The sequence below is a fragment of the Erinaceus europaeus genome, chromosome 8, assembly GCF_950295315.1.
Source record: "Erinaceus europaeus chromosome 8, mEriEur2.1, whole genome shotgun sequence".
Lineage (NCBI taxonomy): Eukaryota > Metazoa > Chordata > Mammalia > Eulipotyphla > Erinaceidae > Erinaceus > Erinaceus europaeus.
Window position 1 is genome coordinate 98133645 of NC_080169.1, and position 26970 is coordinate 98160614.

General features: G+C 45.3%; 2 protein-coding genes across 3 annotated transcripts; one reads left to right on the forward strand and one right to left on the reverse strand.

Moving 5' to 3' along the window:
• Positions 1 to 1506: 1506 nt before the first annotated feature.
• On the forward strand, positions 1507 to 15048 carry FSCN3 (fascin actin-bundling protein 3). Of its 2 annotated transcripts, none has more exons than XM_060196525.1 (7): positions 1507 to 1905; positions 3963 to 4659; positions 5529 to 5647; positions 8930 to 9089; positions 9985 to 10155; positions 10673 to 10878; positions 14372 to 15048. In XM_060196525.1, exons 1-6 carry the CDS (start codon positions 1762 to 1764, stop codon positions 10876 to 10878), a joined length of 1497 nt encoding a protein of 498 aa, XP_060052508.1. In that variant the 5' UTR covers positions 1507 to 1761; the 3' UTR covers positions 14372 to 15048. The 2 variants fall into 2 exon arrangements, with proteins under 2 accessions (XP_060052508.1, XP_007526346.1); XM_007526284.2 differs by having other exon boundaries at positions 1508 to 1905; positions 14297 to 15048.
• On the reverse strand, positions 12320 to 26970 carry PAX4 (paired box 4). The gene is made up of 12 exons (XM_007526316.1): positions 26958 to 26970; positions 26489 to 26619; positions 25237 to 25452; positions 24853 to 24928; positions 22199 to 22321; positions 21891 to 21973; positions 21558 to 21627; positions 20630 to 20685; positions 20178 to 20363; positions 17483 to 17551; positions 14291 to 14416; positions 12320 to 12331 (listed from the first exon to the last, which is right to left on the reverse strand). Exons 1-12 carry the CDS (start codon positions 26968 to 26970, stop codon positions 12320 to 12322), a joined length of 1161 nt encoding a protein of 386 aa, XP_007526378.1.

A 26970-nucleotide genomic window follows, 5' to 3' on the forward strand; every position in this document is an offset into this window, starting at 1 on the left:
ACACTGCAAACTATCTAGTCAACTCTATCCTTATTTGTGTTCCAAATAAGGATCCTAAAGCCCACTTCAGGAAATGTGATTTAATTAATCTGGTCGGTGGCCCAAGAATACACATTTTCAAAAATTACCCAGGTTGGGAGCCGGGCAGTGACACAGCGGGTTAAGCGCACGTGGCATGAAGCGCAAGGACCAGCGTAAGAATCCCGCTTTGAGCCCACGGCTCCCCACCTGCTGGGGGGGTCGCTTCACAGGCAGTAAAGCAGGTCTGTAGGTATCTTTCTCTCCCCCTCTGTCCTCCCCTCCTCTCTCAATTTCTCGCTGTCCTATCCAACAACTACAGCAATAACTACATTAGTAATAACAACAATGACAAGGCAACATAAGGGGAAAATGAATAAAGTTTTAAGTTTTTTTTTAAAAAAATTACCCAGGTAACTCTTAGCAGTAGTAGTCTATTAACCTCATTTCTTAAAACATGAGTTAATGGTCAGGAGACAGCATAAAGGTTATGGAAAAGGCTTTCATGCCAGAGGTTCTGAGGTCCCAGTGTCAATCCCTGGTACTACCATAAACCAGAGCTGAGCAGTGCTCTGTTAGAATAAAAATAAACAAGGACCAGTGAAATAGCTCTTAATGCACTGCTTTGCCATGTGAATGACCCAGGTTTGAGCCTGGCCTCCACCACAATGAAGGAAGCTTTGGAGCTATGGTCTCTCTCTGCCTCTATCTAAAATACAAGTATTTAAATATATAAAACATTGGTATAGATTAGTTTCACATAACACACTGTCCCTTTGCCTACATGCAAAGACACCCCTTGGAGGGGACAGGACTGCAGTTGTGGTTCCCAGTGCCCAGTTCCTAGCAAGTCTTAACAAAACCTACCTAAGAGCACCACCACTAATTTCTCTTTACCCTTCTCCCTTTTCCTTTAGTCAGTTTCTCCAGGTTCTAGACTGGTTTTCATCATGTAATTTGTAGAAAGTGAGTCTCAGGGGCTACTAGACTGCAATTGTGGGAGCACTGGTAACCCTAGGGGCAGACCTGGCCATCAGCCCAGTGGGCAGGGCAGCTGGGAACTAGGAGCTAGGAAGAGGGTTCCATACTCTCCTCACAGTGAGCCAACCCTTCCTGATGAACTTGAGTAATTTCATTCTTGTTGAGTATCTCCTTACAATTTCCTCAGACTTCCTGAAAGTCACCTCTCAGACATTTTGGCCACATCCTTCCCAAGGGCCCTTAAGAGCTCATACTTTTTTTTTTTTTATCTTGAAATCCAAATACCCTGTACCCAAGGAAGCCATATCTAACCCACTTTCCAAGGAGGAGAGAGGTTTCATGATTTCTGGTATCATGAAAATGGAAATAGGGGTAAAGGAAGAGAGGAACTTACCTGAGGTCACAGGTGATCATAGCCTCAGACTGGAGTCCTGATTCCTAGTTTGTAAACTTTCGGTGCAGGGAGTGGCATGGGGATACTGAGTGCAGGAGCTGTGGGTACATTTCCTCTGTGTTGTCTATTAATGTTGCTGGCAAGTGGCTATTGCCCACTATGGTGGGATAAGGGGCAGCCCCCACAGTCACAATGCTCCCGGGTCACAGAGGTGCTCTGCCCTAGGCCAGCTCCTGCCTGGGAAGCTCCCTCTGGGTACGTTTTCTGGTGGGTACTTTTGGGCCTTCCCCCGGCCCTATGGCCTATGGAACCTCACCTCTGGGGGGTAGGCTGGGCCGGAGGGAGTCATCACCTGTGGTGCTGGCCCCATGGATGAGGTGGAGTGGACACAAAGACAACCCAAGCCCGAGGACCTAAGGGTTGGGCTCATCAGCTGGGCAGGAAGCTACTTGACTTTTGAGACATATAAGAACACAGTCAGTGCTACTGCAAAGGGCTTGGGCCGCAGACAGGTAAGCAGACTGCTGGAACCAGTGGAACCAGTTTCCCAGTGGTTAAGTTCCCATAAAACACACACACACTCTCTGTCTGTGTGTGTGTGTGTGTGTGTGTGTGTGTGAGAGAGAGAGAGAGAGAGAGAGAGAGAGAGGATGGGAGAGAGAGGGGTGGGGTGCACTTTCCCAACCTAAAGGCTTCCCAACATCTATCATTGCCAAGAGCCTCTTGTCCCAGGTTTTTGCTTTCCAGCCTTCATGACTCCATCTCTCCATCACTTGACCCACATGGTGAAACCTCAGCTGTGAGCTTGCTGCCTAGTTTTTCTCTGCTGCTCTTCACCCTCCAGCCTAATTCAGAGTGGCTTTGTCTGAGGAGAGTAGCAATGTGTGCAGCCAGGAGAAGTTGTACCAGGGGAGTTACTGAAAGCCTGTTTCTGTGCTGGTTGTTGTCTGTGAATGGGGCACTTGAAAAGTCCTAGGAGAGTTGGCCTTCATTTTAGTTTTTTTCTAATATATTTATCTATTTATTGGATAGAGAGAGAAATTGAGAAGGAAGGGGAAGACAGGATGAGAGACAGAGACAGAGAGATACACTGCTGCACTGCTCAGGAGCGTCCACACTGCAGGTGGGGACTGGAGGCTTGAACCCAGGTCCTTCCACATTATAGCGTGTGTGCTCAACTGGGTGCACCACCACTTGGTCCCTTTGTTTTATTCTTTTATTTTATTTAGACACAGAAAGGCAGAGAGTGAAAGAGATCATAGCACTGAAGCTAGCTTCAATGGGTTGAGGGCGGACTCTAACTTGGGTCATGCACATGGCAAAGTAGCACATTATCTCAGTGAGCTAGTTCACTGGCCCAATCTTCATTTTAGAGAGGGATGCTGCTATCTCTGGGATGGCACCATAGTGTGAAGCAGGAACAAAAGCCTCTAGCATGTAGCAGGCTCGATCACAGATGAACCAGACTGGCATCCCTGAGCCCTCACCACTTGCCTATTAGAGAACTTGCTTCTCTTGTCATGTTGGGAAGGGGACCTTTAAGAATGGAAAGACTGTGTTACTCAGGACCAACAGCAAAAGCTAAGATTTAAACCAGGGACCAGGTGGTGGCATGCATTGTAGAGTGCACATGTTGCCATGTGTGAGGACCCAGGTTCAAGTCCCCAGTCTCTACCTACAGAGTAGAAACTTCACAAGTGGTGGAACAGTGCTACGGTTAGCTCTCCCCCTCTGACTCTCCACGCTGTGTCTCTCTGCCTCTCACCACCTATCAAAGAAAAGGATAAAAAAAAAAAAAAGGCCAGCAGGAACAGTGGTACAGGCATCAAGACCCAGCAATAACCCTGGTGACAAAGAGAGAAAGGAAGAAAGAAGGAAAGGAAAAAAGGAAGGAAGGAAGGAAAAAAGGAAGGAAGGAAGGAAGGAAGGAAAAAAGGAAGGAAGGAAGGAAGGAAGGAAGGAAGGAAGGAAGGAAGGAGACAGACAGAAAGAAAAAGGTTAGACTTAATCCAAAACATTTCATGAGAAATTAGATATGAAATGTTTAGGGGGCTGGGTGGTAGCACACCCAGCTGAGTACGTACCATGCACAAAGACCTAGGTTCAAGTCCTCAGTCAATGACTACCTGTGGGGGGAAGCTTCACAGGCAGTGAAGCAGTACTGCAGCTGACTATTTTTCCTTCTCTGTCTTCCTCTCCCTCTCAATTTCTCTCTGTCCTATCAAATTAGATACAGACATTTTTTAAAATAAGGTATATATGAAAAGTGTCAAGGTAGAGAAAGAAGTCTGCCTTACGTTAGCAGGAGGTGGACGTCTAGAACTCTTTGGGGATCTTGAGAAGTCCCGTAGCTTAGAGGTAAAGGAGCCCTGAGCTCTTCTGGTTGCTCTTGGGCCAGAGGATTACTCTCACAGCATGGTGGCCAGTGCGGAGGAGCAGGTGGTCAGTCTCAAAGAAGGTGCTGGGTGATGCGGGGGGGGGGGGGGGCGGAGGATGGCTATAGGACCACTGAGCCTCACAAGTCACTTGGTAATACTGATGTCCTTCTTCTCCCTCCTGGTGGTTCCAGACCTGGGAGATCCTGGTGAGCAATGAACATGAGGCACAGGCTGTGGTGCGACTGAGGAGTGTACAAGGCCTGTACCTCTTGTGCGAGCCCAATGGGACGCTGTGTTATGGCCGGCCCAAGTCCAGCCACCACGGCTGTTTCCTCCTCCGCTTCCACCGCAACGGCAAGTGGACCCTTCAGTGTGTCATCAGTGGCCGCTACCTGGAGTCAGATGGCGAGGACGCGTTCTGCACCTCCCGGGTCCTCTCCGCTTACCACATGTGGACTCCACGGCCAGCCCTGCATGTCCATGTCATCCTCTACAGCCCTCTCACCCACTGCTATGCCCGGGCCGACCCCACCATGGGCCGAGTCTGGGTGGACGCGCCCATCCCCTGCCACCAGGAGTGCGGCTTCCTGTTGCATTTCCAAGATGGTTGCTACCACCTGGAGACCTCCAACCATTGCTTTGTGTCCCACATCGACCGCCTGGTCTCCCAGCCCTCCTCGCAGACGGCTTTCCATATGCAAGTGCGTCCAGGAGGCTTGGTGGCACTGAGTGATGGAGAAGGAGGCATGCTGTATCCCCAGGGGTCACGACTGCTCCTGGGCCTGGGTTCCAGTCCCCACAGGGGCGAGGAGTGGTTCATTCTGCGGCACTGCCCCACCTGGGTCACCCTCAGATCCAAGGCCCGGAAGTTCCTCTCCATCCTCTATGGCAAGTGCTGGGTCCCACAATCTGAGGGAAAATGTATATGAAATTAGCAAGGATTTTTTTTTTGATAGGACAGAGAGAAGTTGGGGGGGGATAGAGAAAAAGAGAAACACCTGCAGCCTTGCTTCACCATGTGTGAAGCTTCCTCTCTGTAAGTGGGAAAAAGAGACTTGAACTTGGGTCCTGCCTGGCCTCTTAGTACGAATTGTTTTTAAATATTTTATTCAGGGGCCAGGTGGTGGCTCACCTGATTGAGAGCACACATTACAATGCACAAGGATCCAGGTTCAAGCCCCTAGTCCCACCTACAGGGGAAACCTTTGTAAGTGGTGAAGCAGGACTGCAGGTCACACCCTTCTCTCTTGATTTCTGGCTCTCTATCCAATAAATAAAGATTTTTAAAAACTGTAAAAAAATAATTATAGATCATGCCAACTATCTTCAAGTAATAAATTATTTATAAAAATTTATTCATTTATTAATGAGAAAGATAGCAAAAGATAGAAAGAATCAGCTATTGCTCTGATACATGTGCTGCTGGGGACTAAACCCGAGACCTCATGCTTGAGAGTCCAATGCTTTATACACTGCACCACCTCTGGGACCACCTTTATAAGGATTTTTTACCATGCTGATAAGGATGCTCCAACGGCCCGAAGAAGCTCTGTGAAGAAAGAAGATAAAGCAGAGTTGAGGGTTTAGAGAAAATGACCACAAATGTATGAAGGTCTCCAATCCTCACTTCTTTCTCCAACCTACTCTGGACCTACAGAAAGTGCAGACTAAGGAAGGGGAGCAGAGAACCCCCAGCCTGCAAGTGCAGAGGAGAGGCTGAGACTATTCTGCTGACATGTTTATTCCCTTCTCTGCAGATTTTGAGGTGTATGCTGCCTCTGATCACATCACTCCAATGTCCCTGTTCCAGTTTGAATGTGACAATGAGAACCCCTCCTTGCAGCTTCGATCAGCCAATGGCTGCTACCTGGCTCAGGTAAGACCTTGGCTTTCAGAGCATGAGAACTATTAACCCAGTGTGCTTCCTTCCCAGAAAAGACTGTCCTCTTATAAGGTAGAAGACCAGATGGGGAGGCCCTTGGCACTCGTGTGGAGTATCTGGGATATAACTCAGGGCCTCACACATAAAAGGAATGTGCTCTATTCTCTCTCTCTCTCTCTCACACACACACACACACACGTAAAAAATTTTAAAAGAAGTTTATTTTGTTTACAAATATGAGAGTTTCACCTGAGACAGAGAGAGGGGAAAGAGAAGCCACTCAGGCATATGCAGTGCTGAGAACCAAACCAGCAGCCTTGGGCATGCAGATCCAACACTTTATTATTGGAGCCATTTTCCCAATCAGCTATTTATACTCATTCCTTTGGACCACTTTCATTGACAGGGACTGATCAACAAATCAAGACTATGAATCATGATTTACATCTTCATGCACCTTTTAAATTTTATTTTGAGATTTCTATTTTTATTCATGATTATAAAATTACAGGGTATAGTTCCAAACCACTCCTATCACCACAGCTCTGCACCCCCAGCCACCCCAAACCTCCCTTTGCCCAAAGGATAACCACCATAGTTCTCCCAAGGTCTTAGAGACAGGTTAGCTATTTTTTTTTTTTTTTTTGCAAGTTCATGTGTCTCAATTCTCTATATCCAACTGATGGGTGACACCATATGGTAGTTGTCTTTCACTTTCTCCCTTACTTCACTAAGCACAATCATTTCTAGTTCCATCCATTGTGTCCCAAAGACGCCAGGCGGTAGTACACCCAATTATGTGCACATATTACCATTGTGTCCCAAAGGAAACCATCATCTTTTTTTTTTAATTGCAGAGTATTACTTCATTGAGTATATGTCCCATAACTTCTTCACCCAGTCATATGTGGATGGGCATATAGGTTGTATCTAGTACTTTGGCTGTTGTGAATAATGCAGCTATGTACATGGAGGAAATGTGCACATTTGAAATGCACCATTATTAAGTTTTGATTAGGGCACTCACCCATGAAACCATGCAACAGCCATATCGGAAGTTAAAGACTATTTCCATCACCACTTTTGCAGAGCCTAAGGAGACAGCATACTGGCATGCAAAAACAAAACAAAACAAAACAAAACAAAAACAAAACTTTCATCCCTTAAGCTCCAAGGTCCCAAGTTCAGCCCTTCTTGGCACCACCAAAAGTCAGAACTGAATTTAGAAAATCCCTTTGTGGTGAGAGTCATAGCCTCACCACATACAGACCACCACTCATCACTATAGATTAGATTTGTCTGTTCTAGAATTTTATATAATGGGATTATATAGTCTGTACAGTATATATTCTTTCACCCAGCACCTTTTACAAATGCATCCATAATGTTGCATGTATTAGTAATTCATTCCTTTTTTATTGCACAATAGTATGTCATAATAACTGCACTATATATAAAAGTCTCTTGAAGCCCTATCTTTTCATTTATTTGTGGTCTAACTAGGTGTGGAATTGCTGGATCATACAATAAATGTGTTTAACTTTGCTGGAAATTTTCTAAAATTGCTGTGTAATTTGGAGTAGCAAATTCCAATTGCATTTTGAATTGTTCTCACAAATTATGTATGAAAGGTACTCCATATCCTCATCAACACTTGGTATCAGGTGTTTTTTTTTTTTCAGCCACACTAGTGGGTGTTCAGTAGCATCATATTGGGACTTTAATTTGTATTTCTCCTATAGTCAGTATTGTTAAATATTTTTTGTTTTTATTTGCCAGTTATTTATCTTCTCTGTTTGATGTCTACTTGATCATTTTGTTATGTGGTTGCTTTTCTTAGTCCTGAGTTATCAGTATGTGCTATGAAGTTGAGCTCTTGACAATCATGGCTTCCATTTTCATTTAATTATTAGTGTCTTTTGGGCAGTAAATATTTCTTTCTTGGTGAAATTCATTTGTTCATTGTATAAATGGCTAATGATTTTTGGTTCCAAGAAATCCTTGCCTACCTCAGAGTTGTAAAGACTTTATTCTATATGTTTTAATGTTTAACATTCATTTTTTTATGTCTGTGACCCATTTCAAAATATCTGGTGCAGTAATCCGGGTTCAAGTCTCTACTCCCTACCTGCAAGGGGAAGTTTCACAAGTGGAGAAGCAGTGCTATAGTTAGCTCTCCTTCTCTTTCCCTTTCTATCTCCCCTCGTCTCTTAATTTATCTCTGTATTATCAAATAAAAAGAGGTAAATAAATAAATAAATAATGACCTATATTGCACCAAATAAAGAACTCTGGGCCAGGGTAGGTGGTGGTGGGGGGAAGCGGGCAATGTTAAGGCCCTGGAACATGATATGGTGGAGGAGGATCTAAGTGAGGGGTTAAAGTGTTATGTGGAAAACTGAGAAATGTTACACATGTACCAAATACTGTATTTTACCAGCAACTGTAAACCATTAATCCCCCACCACCACCCAGGAAAGAAAGAAGGCCAACAACAACAACAACAAATGATCACCAGGCACCAGGCCCCAGAGATAACCCTGGTGTCAATAAAAATAAAATAAATAAACAAGTAAATATGGGAGAATCAGATCAAGGTTAATTTCTTTCCCTGTGAATATGCAGGTCCTTTTTAGACCTTGGTCTTTGGGATATAGCACAGCCTGTGCAAGTGGAAATGCTGAGGTCATATGCTTTCCACAAATAATCTAAAAGCATAAAGTATACTTTGGCAGGCTAGGAGATAGCACAGTAGCTAAAGCATTGAACTCTTCTCAAGCAAGAGGTCCCAAGTTCAATCTCCAGCATCACATGTACCAGAGTGATACTCTGGTGTTCTCTACCCCTCCTCCTTCCCTCCCCTCCCTCTCTCCCTCTCCTCCTTCTTCCTCTCCATCTTCACAATAAATAAATAAACCTTTGGGAACCAGGTGGTGGCACACCTGGTTACATGCACATTACCATGCTAAAGGGCCCATGTTAAAGCTTCTGGTCCCCACCTATAGGGTGAAAGCTTCATGAGCAGTGAAGCAGTACTGCAGGTGTCTGCTTCTCTGTCCCTTTTCCTCTCTATATGCCTTCCTGCTCGATTTCTCTCTTTTCTCTCAAATAAAATAAAGTTTAAGAAATAAATCTTTAAAAAGTTAAAAATGTTAACATACACTCTGAGGGAATACAAAAATAAACAAGTGGGTAGCAGGTGGGGAGGGAATCTAGGGATAAGAGTAATAGGAAGGAAACTAAGTTCCTCACCTCTATTCTGGATATGCTTACCAGAGACATCATAGGACTGTTATGGCTGATGGGCATCCACTGGAGTCTGACACCTTCTTCCGTGTTCACTGGAATTGTGGCAAGATCATCTTGCAGTCCCCCAATGGACGTTTCTTGGGCATTACAGCTGGTGGCCTACTGATGGCCAATGCCACCATTCCAGGTGAGCTGAGCAGCCCTCTTGCCCAGTGATTCCCATTCAGGGGTTATCAGAGCGGGGGCTGGGATGTGACTGAAAGAGCACTGGAATCAGGGGTGAGATTTGGGGCTGTATATTTGCTGGGTCAGTGAAAAAAAAATTTTTTGTCATCCTTTCAGTAAATGCCCTCTTTAATGCCCTCCATTTCATTGTAAGACTGCCTCTTAGAGATATGGAAAGATCAAACTGATCAACATACATTTCAGTGGAAGGAGGAATATTAAAATTTTCAGGAGGGTGTGCTGGGAGGTGGCACATCTGGTTAAACACACATGTTATTGTGTGCAAGGACCTGACTTCAAGCCCCTGGTCCCAACCTGCAGGGGGGAAGCTTCACAAGCAGTGAAATAGTGCTGCAGGTGTCTCTCTCTCTCCTTCCCTTCCTCTCAATTTCTGTCTTAACAAATTTAAAAAATGAGTAAATATTAAACAAAAAGAAAGAGAGAGAGAAAGGAAGGAAGGAAGCAAGCCGATATGGAGGAAGGTACTAAGCATTTGCCCCGCAAAAAAAAAAAAGTGGAGGGGCTGGGCAATGGTACCTCCAGTTGAGCACACCCAAAACCATGATCCAGGATCCAGGTTCAAGCCTCCACTCCACACCTGCAGACCAGCAAATCTGCAGGTCTCTCTCTCACTCTCTCTCTCCCCTTTCAATATCTCTCAGTTCTATCTAATTTAAAAAATAAGTACTTTCTTGAACATAGAACTTAGAGTTAGACCTGGTACCCAGTAGGTGTTCATTGAATGCTAAGATACTGACAACACCCTTCAGCGTTTACTGTTCTGCCCTGCTGCTTCCCATCTGGGAAAGCAGCTAGAGGCAAGCCATCCAGACAGCTGCTCCTTGTTTCCATTTCAGGCCCAAATGAAGAATTTGGGATCCGACTGGCCAACCGCCCCTTCATTGTGCTGCGGGGTCGTTACGGCTACATAGGCACCTCGTCGGAACACGACCTCATGCAGTGCAACATGGACCAGCCTGACTGTATTCACCTGCTGCCCTGCCGCCAGGGCATCTACCACTTCCAGGGTGAGTAGCTCCTCTCCTTCACTTCCAGACTATTCCACCCCCCAACAACAACCCAACTCAGACCTCAAGACTTGCCACAGAAGAGTCTGGCGGTAGTGCAGCGGGTTAAGCGCACATGGCGCAAAGCGCAAGGACCAGCTTAAGGATCCCGGTTTGAGCCCTGGCTCCCCACCTGCAGAGGAGACGCCTTCACAGGTGGTGGAGCAGATCTGCAGGTGTCTCTCTTCCTCTCTATCTCCCCCTTCTCTCTCAATTTCTCTCTGTCTCTAATTATAAATAAAAAGATTTAAAAAAAGACTTGCCCCAGAGGGTTTGCCCATCATCAAAGGCAGAGCCCTTGAAGCTTCCCCACTCCCAACCATCACCCAATATGGGTTGGCAGAACAGAAGCCAATGCAGTTCTGCTCATCTTCCTGAGTTATGGAGAGAAGAACTTGAGGACACAGGCCAGGGAGGGTGTCCTGCCTCCTGGGTCTCCCTAGAGGCAGCCCACCAATCCCAGCTCTTCCCCGTCCAGCACAGGGTGGATCCTTCTGGTCAATAACATCCTTTGGCACCTTTCGCCCTTGGGGGAAATTTGCCCTCAATTTCTGCATCGAGCTTCAGGGGAGCAACTTACTAACAGTGCTGGCGCCCAATGGCTTCTATATGCGATCCGACAGGAGTGGCACCCTGTTGGCAGACAGCGAAGACATTACCAAAGAATGTATTTGGGAGTTTTAGGTAAGGAGAAAAAAGGGTAGGGACCTGGGTGGGAGGGAGCAGGAGCTACAGGGCAAGAGGAGGTCAGAAGGTGGACTGGATGGGGAAGCACCTCTCTCTCTCTCTCTCTCTCTCTCTCACACACACACACACACACACACACACACACACACACACACACAAACACACACATCCAGACTACTGTCTATTCCACAACTTGATCAGCTGCAAATATTTATTTCAAATCTGGCCTGTCCTCTCTGGGTTGCTAAGCCCGGAGAGAGGAAGACAAATCAGATCTAGACTTCTCACCTCTGTGGCACACTGGCACATGTGTTTGCCAGCATCCCACAAGGGGCAGGATGGAGGTGCACTTGCCGTTTGAGGACTGCCAAAAGAGCTCACCTGGATAGTGTGCTTGCTTTATCATGCACATGACCCAGGTTCGAGCCTGTCCCCCTTCCCTTGCACTGAAGGAAGTTTCAGTGCTGTGCCTCTTTCTATCTCTGTCTCTGTCTTTCTGTCTGAAAAAGTTGGCCTGGAGCAGTAAACTTCAGTGATGGCAAACCAAAACAAAATGCAATCTGGTGTCGGCAAAACAGTTCACTTCAACAGCACACATGTCAGCCACTCCACTCCCACACTGGAGGAAGTTTGAGGGCTATGGTGTCTTCATTACTGCTACCACTCCCATTTATTTATTTATTTATTTATTTATTTGTTTATTTATTTATTTATTTATTTATTTATTTATTTTTGCCTCCAGGGTTATCTCTGGTGCCTGCACTTTCCTGGTGACCATTTTTTCCATTTTGTAGGATATGACAGAGAAATTGAGAGGGGGAGAAATAAAGAGTGAGAGAGACAGACACCTGCAGACCTTCTTCACACTTGTGAAGCAATGGCCCTACAGGTGGGGAATCAGGGGCTCTAATCTGGATTCTTGTGCTGGTCCTTGTACTTAATACAATGCAGTTAGCCTGGTGCACCACCACCTGGCTCCCCACCACTCCCATATTCATCTCCATATCTCTTTTTCTATTTTTTATTAGGATTTTTTAAATTTTTATTTATAAAATGGAAATACTGATAAGACTATAGGATAAGAGGGGTACATTTCCATACAATGCCTACCCCCCAGAGCTCCATATCTACTCCCCTCCCTTGATAGCTTCCCTATTCTTTATCCCTCTGGAAGTATGGACCCAGGGTCATTATGGGGTGCAGAAGGTGGAAGGTCTGGCTTCTGTAATTGCTTCCCCACTGAACATGGGCATTGACAGGTTGAGCCATACTCGCAGCCTGTCTATCTCTTTCCCTAGTAGGGGCAGGGCTCTGGGGAGGTAGGTCTCCAAGATATATGTGGGGTCATCTGCTCAGGGAAGTCAGGTTGGCATCATGGTAGCATCTGGAACCTGGTGGCTGAAAAAGAGTTAAGATATAAGGCAAAACAGATTTTTGACTAATCGTGAACCTAAAGGCAAGAATATTGCAGATGAGATTTGGGGTCTCATTTTGGGAAAAGCAAGTAGCTAGTAGGTCTATTTTAAGTATATTCCAAAGGGCCCATGACTTTTTTTTTTTTTTTTTTTTTTTGCCTGCACCTGACATATAATATGCAGGTGGACCTAGATTATTGTCTGGGGAGATTTTTTTTTTTTTTTTAACCAGAGCACTGCTTAGCTCTGGCTTATGATGGCCTCTTTGCATAACCATTATGCTATCTACCCCCACCCTTTTATTTGGATTTCAAGACTTGTCTAATTTTTATTTTTATTTGACAGGACAGAGAAATTAAGAGGGAGATAGGGTGTCAGAAAGAGAGAAACCTGCAACACTGTTTTACCACTGATCAAGCACCCTCTTGCAGGTGGGGATTGGAGACCTGAACCCAGGTCCTTGTGCATGGTAATATGTCCGTTTAACTGGGTACTCCACCACCCAGCCCTGAGACTAATTTATTTATGATAGAGAAAGAACATGCGATACCCAGGATCAAACTTGGGATCTCCTAATTAAGTTCACTGCTTTTACCACAGTGCCACCTCTCAGGCTATCTATTTCTGATTATTTAGCTCAGGCTTATGGTGGTGCAGTCGACTGAACCTGGGACCTTGGAGTCTCAGGCATCAGAGTCTCCTTGCATAACCATTATTCAATCTACCCCCACCCTTCTCCTCCTCCTTCTTCCTCTTCTCTCTGTCTCTCTCATTTCTTGATAAATTGTTAACTTGATGTACTCTTCCTTTCAAAATCAGTCTCCTCACCCTCCTCTCTAGAACTGAGTCTTGCTATCTTCCCCACAACCACCTAGGACATAGCTACCCTCCAGATGATCAGATTCAAAACCATCCCAACATTTCCTATTGACTACTTTTTGGAGCACTGTTCCTAGATTTCCTGTTTTGGGAAGTAGAGAAGTTTTAGAAAGAGGTTTGATTTTAATACCATACATGTACAGAATCAAAAGTCCTTAAGGTTTAGGTAAGTTGCCATAATAACTTTAGACTTTCATTTTCTTCTCTGAAAAATGCAATTACTATCTACTTCATAAGCTCTGGTAAGGCAAAATGACAAAAATGAGTATATATATATATATATATATATATATATATATATATATATATGCTCACACTATTCCTCCATGTTTTCTAAGTTTTCTTTACTGTTGCTCATCACTTTGGGCAAACTGGGAGGGGGGAAATAAGATGAAACCCTACTGAGATTGTTTTCGTGATCAGTTCATAAGGCTTGAATTGAAATAAATTTCTCAGGTTTCTCCCAAGCCCGGCATTCTGGTAGATATATTATAGTGGTTAAGAGCTTATTGCTGGACTCAGTCCTGGGTTATAATTAAATTTGTACCAGTTAGACTCAATGATTGACCTTCGGCAAATGAACCTCTCAAAGCTTGTTTCTTGTTGAGATGGGAATATAGTGTTTATCTCATGGGACTGTTACGTCACATGATGTTTACATGAGATGACTATAAAGTGCTTTAGCAGCAGCTTGGGACCCAGTACACTCTTACTATATCAGTTTTTTTCCCATTTCAGTTCAAATGCTTTTTTTTTTTTTTTGATAGGACAGAAAGAAATTGAGAGGGGAAAAGGAGATATAGAGAGTGAGAGAAGGGGCCATGAGGTGGCACACCTGATTAAGCACACATATCACCACGCACAAGGACCTGGGTCCCAGCCCTGGCTCCCCACCTGCAGTGGGAATGCTTCATGAGCAGTGAAGCAGGTCTTCAGGTGTCTTTCTTTCTCTCCCCTCTCTATCTCCCTTCCCCTCCAATTTCTCTCTGTCGTGTCAAATAAAAATAGAAAAAAGATAATAAATTTCTATTACCTTTCCTTGTAATTTCATGTGTCCACATTTGCTCCCTGTGTGAGGAAAGGACAAAATCATTCCCTCATTATTCTCCCTTTACCCACAGGATCTTATTGTTTCCTGAATACCAGATTTCAGCAAACGGCTGACCAAAGGTTTTTATTTCATCATCCATCCCCAGACCAAAAGGATGACACTTACCAAAATCCACATCCTCCAGGAGAAACTACTACAGTAAACAAGACAGGAACCCCAGAGTCAAGATCCATGAGAAGAATATCTGTTCCACAACTTTTTCAACCCAGTTTCACAAAAGTACCTCTTTCAAGCAATAATACAACTCAAAAGGCCACCCCCCAAGACTGTGGTGTGCATCTGACTCAGTACAGAGTAGAGGTCTGGACATGGGTAGACACTGAGGCCTCAGGAAACTCTGAGTTCTCTCCAGAAGAGGGGAGACCAAATGGTAACCAGGTCTTCTCTTGCTTCTCCTCATCCCTAGCAAAACCACTAGCTTCCCCTCTGACCTCATGAGGAGCTAGCCTTGCTCTGAAGGATTTAGAATCTAGATATGACTAGATGTCCTCCTGATTTAGAGAGAGTGAAGGATTATTCATTCTATGGGGGCAGGGTGTAAGAATAAAACCTTCTGTCATAGAGTCCACCCGCTCACCTCTGCCCCTGAAGTCTACCCAGTACCTCACCCTGCCATTCCCTTTGACTTAGTCATGTAGTTTACCCCGTTGTTGTTTACAAGAGGATGAAATGTTTTATGCAAGTCCTACAGCTGGGACCTGTGACTCAGTATTTACAACTCTGACATCTATTCTTTCTATCAAAACATGACTTCCAAAATGACTGCCATGCTTGCACTGAATTATTCATCATTTTGATCAACCTAAACTTTTTTTTTTCTTTAAATCCTATGCTAGCCTTACTCATGTATAATGATGCTAAACTGCCTTCCTGGCCCAAATTTTAATTCTCTATCAGTAGAAACAGGCAAAGAGAGGGAAAATGAAGTAGAGTATTTGGTGCTCCTGTGTGGTGCCAGAGAACAAAACCAGGGCTTTATGCAAGAAAGGTATGTGCTCTACCTGCTGACCCATGTACTGGGTCTGTGACACAGGCTGTTAACTATATTTATTGAAAATTGAATATTTTTTATGACACCAAAGCGAAAGGTACGAGCAAAGGAGAAGGGAAAGGGCGAAGAGGCCACTGAGGTCTTGGCATGTGATGGTGGGAAAGGATCCAAGTTGGGGGTGAGAGTGTTATGCGATATTTCAATCACTGTAATAAGGAATCACTTGCCATAAATAGGAAGTGACATAACAATAAATACAATGAAAACAGAGATGTTTTCAAGCCCCAGCTAAATTTTCCTCTTCCGCTCAAGGCTTAGAGCCTAAGACTCTCCTCCTCTCTGTCAAAAACAAAAAAACAGGCAGGGCAGTGGCACCCCTGGTTGAGCATAGACATTACCATAGACAAGGGCCCAGGTTGAAGCCCCCAGTCCTCACCTTCAGGGGAAAAGCTTCATAAGTAGTGAAACAGGGCTACAGGTGTCTCTCCTTCTCTTTCCTCCACTCCCCTCAATTTATCTCTGTCTTATTTTGTAAAAGAAATAAATATTAAAAAAATAATGGTGGGGGAGATAGCATAATGGTTATGTAAAGAGACTCTCATGCCTGAGGCACCAAAGTCCCAGGTTCAATACCCTAAACCACCAGAAGCCAAAGTTGGTAAAATAAAGTTGGTAAAGTAAAATAAAGTATAATATAAAAAACAAAAATAACAACAAAAAAGAAGTTGATGACCATTACAGAGATGCTAAACAACAGATGCAAAATGAAGTCATTCTCCTAGATGTAATCAGGATGGAAATGCACTTGAAAAATGAACATTTTTTTCACTTCTGACTCAAATTATTATATTTAAAGCAGGGTCTGTATGCCTCCTAAAATGTTCCAGACACCAACAGTGATGTCTGTCCCTGACTCTGGGAAGATTGCACCATTCCATAGTGAGTGCCTGGGTTCTAAGTCCATTGAGAAGACAGACTGAAAGCAGAAAATGAGAGATTTCATTTGGCCAGAGGGAGATAACCTCAGGTTTATGGGACTGTGTTTCTCTTCAAGAGATATAAATGAATTTTATGGAAATTTTAATCCAGTAGAGATTACACTAGAAATGAGTGTGCCACCAACTCATAAGGACCTGGGTTCAAGTCCCTGGTCCCCACTTACAGGGAAAAGCTTCATAAGTGGTGAAACTGTGCTGCAGATCTCTCTCTCTCTCTCTTTCCCTCTCTCTTCCTTTTTCTCTCTCTTCCTCTCCCTCTTTCTCCCCCTTCCCTCTCAACTTCTCTCTGTCTCTATCCAAATAAATAAAAATAAAATGTATTAAAAAAGAAATTTAAAAAGTAACATTAGAGGGGCCAGGCAAGAAACTATCATAACTAGTAAATACAGTTTTTAAATGTAGTCATACCTACTCTTTCAAAATAGAGTTTATAAATTGTTATTTGCCACTTGCAAATAACAATTTATAAACTCTTGCTACTAAATAGTCTACTTGCTCTAAATAGTCTCATACAGCTACTCACCAAGTGGTACAACTGTAGAGATAAAGAAACTTCTTGAAGCAGGGGGCAGTGGCACACCCGGTTAAGTGTACATATCACCGGGAGTCGGGCTGTAGTGTAGCGGGTTAAGCGCAGGTGGCGCAAAGCACAAGGACCGGCATAAGGATCCCGGTTCGAACCCCGGCTCCCCACCTGCAGGGGAGTTGCTTCACAAGTGGTGAAGCGGGTCTGCAGATGTCTATCTTTCTCTCCCCCTCTCTGTCTTCCCCTCCTCTCTCCATTTCTCTCTGTCCTATCCAACAACAACAACAACAATAATAACTACAACAATAAAAAAACAACAAGGACAACAAAAGGGAATAAATAAATAAAATAAATATTTTTTAAAAAAGTGTACATATCACCATTTGGAAGGACCCAAGTTCAAGCCTCCACTTTCCACCTGCAGGGGGGACACTTCACAAGCGGCAAAGCAGGTCTGCAGGTGTCTATCTTTCTCCCTCTCTATCTCCTCTCCCCTCTCAATTTTACTGTGTCCTGTCAAATAAAATGGAAGAAAAAAAAAAGGAAAAAGAAATGGCCACCAGGAGTGATGGATTCGTAGTGCCGGCACCAATAAAGCTGGCAGCAACACATAAATAAGTAAAAATTAAAATTATTAAAAAAAAAAAAAAACTTGTTGAAGGACAACTTCTGGACTCGCACCTGCTCCAGAGGTGAGTGAACAAACATGCCCCATCCCATATAGTGCACCACCAGCAATCCATTCCCACCCTTCAAAAGGAGAAGAATTTGGAGAGAGGAACCCCTCATCTGTTGTGTTTTCCACCACATTCCACCACACCCCAGAAGGGGCCTAGAGATTTCTCTGCAGGAGGACAACATTGAGAAGACTTGGGAAACATACCACCAAGAAGAAGATAAACAGGCCTCAAAAGTGAGGTCAAGGGGAAGGTGAGGGGTGGGGGTACAGGTCCAAAAAGGATGACAGAGGACCTAGTGGGGGTTGTATTGTTATATGGAAAACTGGGAAATGTTATGCACATAAAAACTATTGTATTTACTGTCAATTGTAAAACATTATTTCCCCAATAAAGAAATTTAAAAGAAAGAAAGAGAAAAAAGTGAGTTCAAAGGAACAAGCAAAACACAAAAATGGGCACTTCCTTGTTGGCTATAATTATGAAGGACAGTCTGTTCTTTCAGGAGAAGGAATTATTGTAAACTTTGTTAGATGTGATATTGGTGTTGTGATGTAAGAAAAATTCCTTCGTTTGTTTTGGTTTTTCAGGAGCCAGGAACTTGAGGGTGCATGCACATTTCACTGCTCTTGAGCTGACTTTTTCAACTAGAGAGAGAAAGGTGGGAGAGATACCACTCTACCAGAATTTTCCCCACCACATGACACCTCTCATATGAAGCTGGGGATCAAACCTGGATTGCACACATTCAGTGCAGGCACTCTACCTAGTACGCTGTCTCCAGCTTTCCTTTCCTTTCCTTTCCTTTCCTTTCCTTTCCTTTCCTTTCTTCCTTCTTTTCTTTTTCTCCTTCTTTTCTTTCTTTTTGCCTTCAAGATTGTCACTAGGACTCAGTGCTCGTAGTATGGTCCACTGATCCTGGCAGCCATTTTTTTCCCATTTTATTGGATAAGACAGAGAGAGGAGTGGGAGACAGGGAGAGAAAAAGACAGATACCTGCAGACTTGCTTTACCACTTGTGAAGACACCCCTCACTCCTGCAGGTGGGGAATATGGTGGGGGAGCTCCAACCCAGATCCTTGCTAAGGTCCTTGCACTTCATACCCAGTGCACCACCACCCAACCCCCTCTTCTTTTTTTCTCTCTCTCTCTCTTTCTTTCTTTCTTTCTTTCTTTCTTTCTTCCCTTCCTTATTTTTCTTTCTTTCTTCTTCTTGAGCTGCATGCTGATGTATTATGATGTGTATTGTCAAAGTGGGTAAGGACATCCAAAAATCAAGGCAGACATACATATGTAGACAGACAGCAGGCCAATGAACACATAGTTTACATACATACCCAACACACATATACAATTATATATACAGATGGATACATCAGGTAGATTCATTTATATGTACATGGTCACAGATAAGTTGACCAGTTACATAGACAGATACATGCATACAATAGATAATAGTTACACCACATGTCAGATCCCTCCTTGTGATAGATGGTAGGTAAGTAGGTAAGTTAGCAGACATATAAAGCAAGCCATATAGAATCATTAAGGTTATATAGACAAGAGTGGGAATCTGAGCCATCCCGGGAAAATTATGGTGAACAATAAAGTACAGTAATTTGGGGGCTGGGTGGTAACATATTTGGTTGAGTGCACATGTTGCCATGCACAAGGGTCCAGGTTCAAGCCTTCAGTCCTCACCTGCAGAGGGGTGGAAGCTTCAAGAGTGGTGAAACAGTGCTACAGATGCCTATCTTCCTCTCTCCCTCTCTCCCCCACCTCTCAGATTCTATCTCTATCTAATAAATTAAGTACATAAAAAAGAGACAACAGCACATTCTTGAAATGTTTTTATTACTGCCAAATTAAAGACAAATTTTGTGTGAGAGATAGATAGGCGGTGCTACTTCCCCAGCCCTTTCAATCAGGTGACAATAGGAGGGACAGTGAAGCAGGGCCAAACAGGGTCCACTGAGGAGCAGGAGAAGGCAGGAGAGAGGGGGTGGGATCTGTAGGTGCAGAAGGTGTTACACCCTTTTTAAAAAAATATTTTTATTATCTTTATTTATTGGATAGAGACAGTCAGAAATCGAGGTGGAAGGGAGGGGTAGAGAGGGTGAGAGACAAACAGACACCTGCAGCCCTGCTTCACCACTTGTGAAACTTTCCCCTGCAGGTGGGGACTGGGGGCTCGAACCTGGGTCCTTGCACATTGTAACATGTGCGCTCAACCAGGTGCGCCACCACCTGGCCCTGTTACACCCTTTCTAACCCCAGTCCTTCCCACTGAGGCCCTCTTCCCTCGTCCCAGGTCTTGCAGTAGTGGAGGGGCACCCAGACAGGGGAGGGAGGCAGCGGAAGCAAGGACAAGGGTGGCAAAGCAGTTCCAAATCCAGGGAACTCAGCTGTGGGAGACAGATAACCTATGGAAACAAAAAGTGGGTGAACTTGAACTTGTTGCTGCCACCATGCCCATCCAGGTCACTGATGGGGACAGAGGCAGGTCTCGGTTACTCTACCCTAGATAGCTACACTCGAACCCCAATCTTACCCTCTTTTCCTGCTACAACCATAAGAGAAACAATAGTCTCAGTAGTTTCCCCAACTTTATGGTCTGTGCAAGGAGTGAAGGAATTTTGCATCAGGGTTCCTTGAGTGAGCCCAGAGTTCTGTGCCCTCCTACAGGACAAGCAGCCAACCCTCCTCACACCTTGCGGAATGAAGGTCTGGACTAGATTCTCACCACAGCAGGACTTGAGACAGGCTTGAGGTGGGGCATCACCTGGACACCTGTCTGGGACTGTCCCCCAGCACAGCTGATAGCAGGAAGGACCCAAGGATTCCAAGGCAGGCAGGGCTGCTGTAGGCGCATTGCCAGGGGGCTGCTAGAAAAGGAAAGGGGAGACCCTCAGCTGCCAGCGATGCCTCTCGGTTAACATCACCGGGACCACAGCGCTACCCACCACCACACTGTACCATGTACAACCATAATGGGCACTATTCCCATGGTAAACTATAAAGGTGATGCTTTCTGGAAGCAGGCACTTTGAGGGGCCCAGAGCAGTTATGGGTCTAGTTCAGGCCTGGAAATGGGAGAGGCAGTGAGACCACTGCTCTTCCCAATCAATAAATACCCTGTCTTCCTGGATACCTGTGCAGAGATGATCCCTGGGGAAGCACCTGGTACAGTCAGACCCTGAGGAGCACCTACAAGATGAGGATGAATCCACTCAGAGGGAATAAAAAAAGTTGAGAGTAAGGAAAGGGAGGCATTGAGAGGCAGGGAGATTCTAGGATGTCAACTTTTACAAGAGTGGGGAAAGATAAATGTGATAACCCTGTACTGCCCTCATCCCCTGAAGAAGGTCACTGGGAGCCTGGAAAAGGACAGAATCCAAGCAAAGTAAATTGAAGGCAGTGCAGACTTGAAAGGTAGGGACTCATGTATGATCAAAATCTAATAACAGAGGGGCCCAGGCGGTAGCGCAGTAGGTTAAGTGCACACGGCGCGAAGCCCAAGGACTGGAGTAAGGATCCCGGTTCAAGCCCCCGGCTTCCCACCTGCAGGGGGGGTTGCCTCACAAGTGGTGAAGCAGGTCTGCAGGTGTATATCTAATGGATGATTAGATGAATGATAGCTGGGAAGATGAATAGATAGATAGATAGATAGATAGATAGATAGATAGATAGATAGATGGAAAACTGGGTAGAAATGCATGGATGGATTTATGTATACATGAATATATGGGTGTGTAGATAATAGATGAGAAGGTGAGTTGGATAAGTCCACAGATGCATGGCAGTATAGATGATGGATGGATAGGAGTGGCCGGGTGGATGCCTTCATACATGCACATGTGCATGAATGTATAGGTATAGAGATGGGAAGGTGAGGAGTTGAATGGGTAGATAGGTAAATGTACTCATGAATACATAGATGCATGGTCATACATCGATGATGGATGGACAGGTAAGTGGGTGGGTGGATGGATGGGCAGATATATGGATGGATGAGCAGGTGGGTGGGTGGGTGGCCGGATAGATGGTTGGGTGGGTAGATGAATGTGCAAAAAAATCACCTGTGAGCTGCATTTCCCACTTGAGCTTCTCTTGTCTGCGCCACTTGGCTCTTCGGTTGGAAAACCAGACCTGAGAGAGGGCAGAGATAACATTGCTGGCTTGCTATCTTCTGCTCAGCAACTACTGTTCCCACAATATCTTCCTGGCCTCAACTCAGAGCACAGATCTTTCATTAGAGATGACAACATCCCTCCTTGCTCTAGTCCTCGTTTTCTGCCCTCCTTGCTCAACTCAAAAACCTGGCATGAGGGAAGGAGGAGAGGGATCACCCAGACCCAGAGCAGACTCTCTCATTGTGGTTTGTGCAAAGCTTGGAACAGGAAGACACTCACCCTTACCGTGTCCTCAGGCAGAGAGGTGGCAGCAGCCAGCTTGCCACGAACTACTGAGTCAGGATACTGGCCACGCTGGAACTCTGCAGAGATGGGAGGCTCACATAGCCAGAGTGTGGAGAGACAAGCAAGGCAGTGTTCTCATCCTCAAGCCCTGCCTCCCCACTTGGCTACAGCCATCTGCTACCTTCCTCCCCAGAATCCCCAATAGGCTCCACCTCTCAGCCTTAGCCCACTGGCTTCAGGACTGCTGTCTCCCTCAGTCACACAAATGTCCCCTGCCCCACTGCCCAATTCAGCCTCAGCACCTTTCTCTAGTGCCTCAGCCTGTCCTGGAGAGAAGATAGTCCGATTCCGATGGCTGGTCCCTGGGTGAGGACCCCGGGGAGCCTCAGGGCCATGGGGAGGATGAGGAACTGGAGCCAAAATAGATGCAAGGGGGGACAAAGGCTTGTGGCGGTCTGTGATGGTGATTCTTCTGGTCAGATGAGGTCTGGGGTTCCCTGAGGCTGTGGGCAGGGACAGTATGGGTATAAGAATAGACTGTTGTTGCAAGTGTTCTCTCTCTTTCTCATCAGAGCACTGATCAGCTCTGGCTTATGGTGGCTCATTGGCTTGAACCTGGGACTTAGCAACTTCAGACATGAAAGTATTTTTGCATAACCATTATGCTGTCTCTCCTGCCTTCCATCTCTTTCCCTTTGTCCCTCACCCTCTATCCAGACAAAGCTAGCCACTGGGAATGGTGGAGTCATCCAGCATCAAACTCCAGCCACAAGCCTGATGGTAATAAAATAAAAGAAAGAGAGTGATGGTGGGGTATTTATAGTGACTTGAAGGTCACTGCAAAGGTGCTAGGTGGGAAGAATGCTCAGTGCCATGATGAGGTACAGGCTGGAGGGGAGGAGGAATCGGTAGCAGGGCTGTACCAGGTGTGCATGAGCCCATTGGACACAAAGGGTGTTTCTAAGTAGTTGTGCAAGAGGCAGAGGAAGCATGTGAAAGGCCCAGTTCTGCCTCCTACTCAGCAGATCCCTGGCCCTAGGGCCTAGGAAGCCTGGATTCTACCCTAATACCTGCCAACAACTAGCTGGTAACCTTGGAGAACCCACATCCCTTCTCTGAGCCAGGAGAGAATTGAGCAACCTGCCAAAATGACCATAATAGTTCTGTAGACCAACATTCCTCAATAGAATAATAAAAAAATGAGAAAAGTTTCTTCTTTCCATTCTTCTTCTTTTCAATTTTTGGAAAAGGAATGCAGAATTGACATTAAAAACAAACTAGCCCAGGAGGTAGTATAGTGGCTAAGGCATTGGACTCTCAAGCATGAGGTACTAAATTCAGTCCCTGGCATTCCAAGTACCGGAGTGATACTTTGGTCCTCTGTCTCCTCTTCCTTTCTTTCATTCATAAATAAATAAATAAATGCATGTTAAAAGATCTTGGGTGGGGAGGATAGATTGTAAGTAGAGTAGTTTGTCGTGCATGAAGACCCAGGTTTAAGTTCTAGGACACCACATGGGAGCATCTGTGTGGGGGAAGCTTCGCCAGTAGTTCAGCAGTTCTGTGATTGTTGTCTTTTTTTCTCTCTCTCCTTCTTTCTCTCAGTCTCTTACCCTCTATATTAAAGATCAAAAGAAGAAATAGGAGGAGGTGGACAGGGAGGAGAAGGAGGAGGAGGAGGAGGAGAAGGATATAGCCAAGGGTGGTGCACTTGGTTGAGAACATACCCAACAGTATGCAAGGTACTGGGTTCAAGCCCCTGGTCCCCACCTGCAGGGGGGAAGCATCATAAACAGTGAAGCAGTACACAGATGCCTCTACCTGTCCCTTTCTCTTTCACCTTTCTTTCCCCTCTCAACTTCTCTCTGTCTCTATATAAAAATAAATAAAATTTAAAAACAAAGTCTTCTGTGAGTGGAAGAATTATGCAGACCCAGAGTCCCAGCAATATCCTTCGAGGGGGGGAGCTGTTGGAAGAATTCACAAGTGAAGCTAACAAAGCCTAGAATTTATTTTCCTGCAGAAATTTTTCTAACAACAAATAATTTGCTTTTCTGGGGTATTTAGCTCATAATTTTCTTCTGGGTGCTTGAGAAATTTTGTATGTATTTTTTCTATGTCCATATACAGAATCAATTTGGGGGCATAAATTAGCCCATAGTACATCATTACTCATTTTATATATGTAGGATCTAGAGTGATGTCATCTTGTCAATGCCCAAAGCAGCATTTTGCGCCTTCTCATGTACCCCAGTTGGTTTGAGGTACAGATAAGTCAATTATATTTACCTTCTAAAGACTCTGGGGGAGGGAATAAAAACTTGCAGTCCAGGTGGGGCACAGTGGATAGATAAAGTCTTGGACTCTCAAGCATGAGTTCCCAAGTTCAATCCCTGGAAATATATGTACTAGAGTGATACGCTGATTCTCACTTTCGTTCTCTCACTCCTCCTATCGCTCCACACAATAAATAAATATATTGATTAGTTAATCAATTAAAAGTTCACTGTGAGGCACTCTTTTCTGTCTTGGGAGGGCCAGCCAATGTTGGGCATTACGCCAGCTCCCCCCTGCTCCATGCTGCATTGCTTGATGCTGTGGTCTATTTACATAATCATTGTTTTGCCTGAGACCTGCCCTGCCTGCAGGCTATTGTTTAATCCCACTGGTTAGAACCTTTGCAACAGCTGCTATGGAAGCTTTCTGCCTTCGCCCTCTTTTCTTTTCTCCACCCCCTCTCCTAGCCATTTCCTTTTCCAATCTGCCACTTCCGGTTTCTAAGATATAAAGGCGTTGTCTCTAATCAATAAAGGATTGCATTGCATTCCTGCTCCACCACGAGTTCCTTGTCTCTCTCTCCCTCTGGGGAAGCTAGCCCAGCAAGCCAAGAAATGAACAAACTGTTTCATGTGTAGATTTGGCTCCCATGACCCCTGGGGGCAGCTCTGAGACCCACCTGGAGGCCTGCACAGTGCCCAGGGCAGTCTGTGGTCCTTCTGTAGTGCCCGCAGGACTCGGTTGATGGAGGATACCTGGGGGTGTCAGGGTGTTGAGTGGGAAGACAGTGCACAAACCCCAGGGTTGTATCTGGAGTATATTTCCTGAAGATCCTCCCTCCCTTCCCATCCCTGTCCATATTTCATGCCCCAAGGCAGGCTCCTATCGCTCCCCATTCTTCTTCTCACCCCTCCCATCATCACCTCGTCTCTGATGAGAGCACCCCCCTACACACACACATATACACCCTGGGGTGTGGCCTTGGCCAAAGCAAGGAAAGATCTTACTCTCCCCAGAAGTCTTGCTTGCCAACCCCAGGGCACAAGGAGAGAAGGGCACTTACACTGGGCTTCTTGTCCTGGGTGCAAAGCCCTTCAGCACAGAGTTGGCGCTGGATCTCCCAGGCAAACAGGGCTGGGCGTTCACCCTTCAGCTGGGCGATTCTGGCCACCACAGGAGGTGTGGCCAGGCGTGGCTTGCTCCCCCCTATCCCCTTGGGCTCCAAAATCCCTGTGCGGTAATAACGGCCTAGGATCTTGCTCACACAACCATTAGATACCTGGGTCAGGCAAGAAGCACGGACAAGGAACACATTATAGTCAGGAAGGCTGGGGAGACAGCCCCCAGCTAAGGTGCCTGCATAACTACACAAAGCAAAAAAAGCATCACGGGAAAAGAGTCAGTGTCGCAAGCTACAGGCAAAAGTGAGACTGCCTGGAGCAGCCCACAAAGTCAAGAGTCCAGCCTCACCTTTGGGAGCCTCCAGCCCCACAGCCTTCTAGAAGAGGTTCATCTAGGAGGCCAAGCAGTGGCACACCTAGTTAAGCACACATGTTACCATTTGCAAGGACCCAAGTTTGAGCCCCCTGCTCCCCACCTTCAGGAGGAATGCTTCACAAGTAGTTAAGCAGGCATGCAGGTGTCTCTCTTTCTCTCTCCCTCTCCACCTCTCCCTCCCCATCTCTCTTTTTTGTTTCACCATTTTTAAAATTTTTTTGTTATTAAGAGTTTGTTAGAATATTGTAAGATTACAATTTACAGTTTCACACCACACCCACCACCAAAGTTCTGTATTCCCACCCTCCTATCTCCCAAAGCTAACCACCATAGTTCTCAGATGTTTTACAGTTTGTTTACTTCTGTTTTGTTTGGATTTTTTTTGCAAGTTCATGTAAATCAGATCTCTAGATTCCACATATGACTAAAATTATCTGGTAGTTGTCTTTTAGCCATTATTATTCTGCTAAGCATAATCATAAGCTAGTTCCATCCATTCTGTCCCAAAGACACAATATAATTTTTTTTTACTGCAGAGTAGTATTTCATCGAATATGTTCTCCCTTTCCTCTCAATTTCTCTCTCTGTTCTATCATATAAAATAGAAAGGGAAAAAAAGAAAGAAAATAGCTGTTGGGAGCAGTGAGTTCGCATGCAAGTGCCAAGCCCCAGTAATAACCCTGGTGGCAATAAGAAAATAATAATAAAATAAAAGAGGGTAATCCAAGAGGTATCCCAAGTCCCAAGGGCCTCCAGATACAAGCCCCTTCTCAATGTGTCTTTTCCATCTTGATGTGGTGCAGGGCCCAGCACGCTACCTTGAGGCTCCGAGAGATGTCACAGGGCCGCATCCCATTGACCGCTAGGCGAACGATCTGCTGCCGGGTGTCCAGGGGCAGAGGCCGGCCATTCACAAAGAGCCCACCCAGCTGATTCACACTGCTTAGCCCTGGGCAGGAGAAGGAAGCATCTTCACACTATGTCCCTCCCCTTCCTGATCCACCCACGGAGTGGAGAGTGTGTCTGGGTAAGGTATTCTGTTCTCAAGGCCCCTCCCCACAAGCATGCCACTGTCTTTGGATGCTGGTTTGAGGATAGGTCTTTACTCCACAGCCATATGCACTGATCTTTGTGAGCTAAGAGACGCAAGATAGAGAACAGAACAGGGAAGAGGTGAGAGAACAGAACACACCTTCAGAACAATGGCCAAGGGCAGACAAACACCATGGAATGAAGGAGAGTTCTCTTTAGCTTCCCTATGCTTCCCACCTCTCCCAGGTGTCTCACCTTCCTGCTGCAT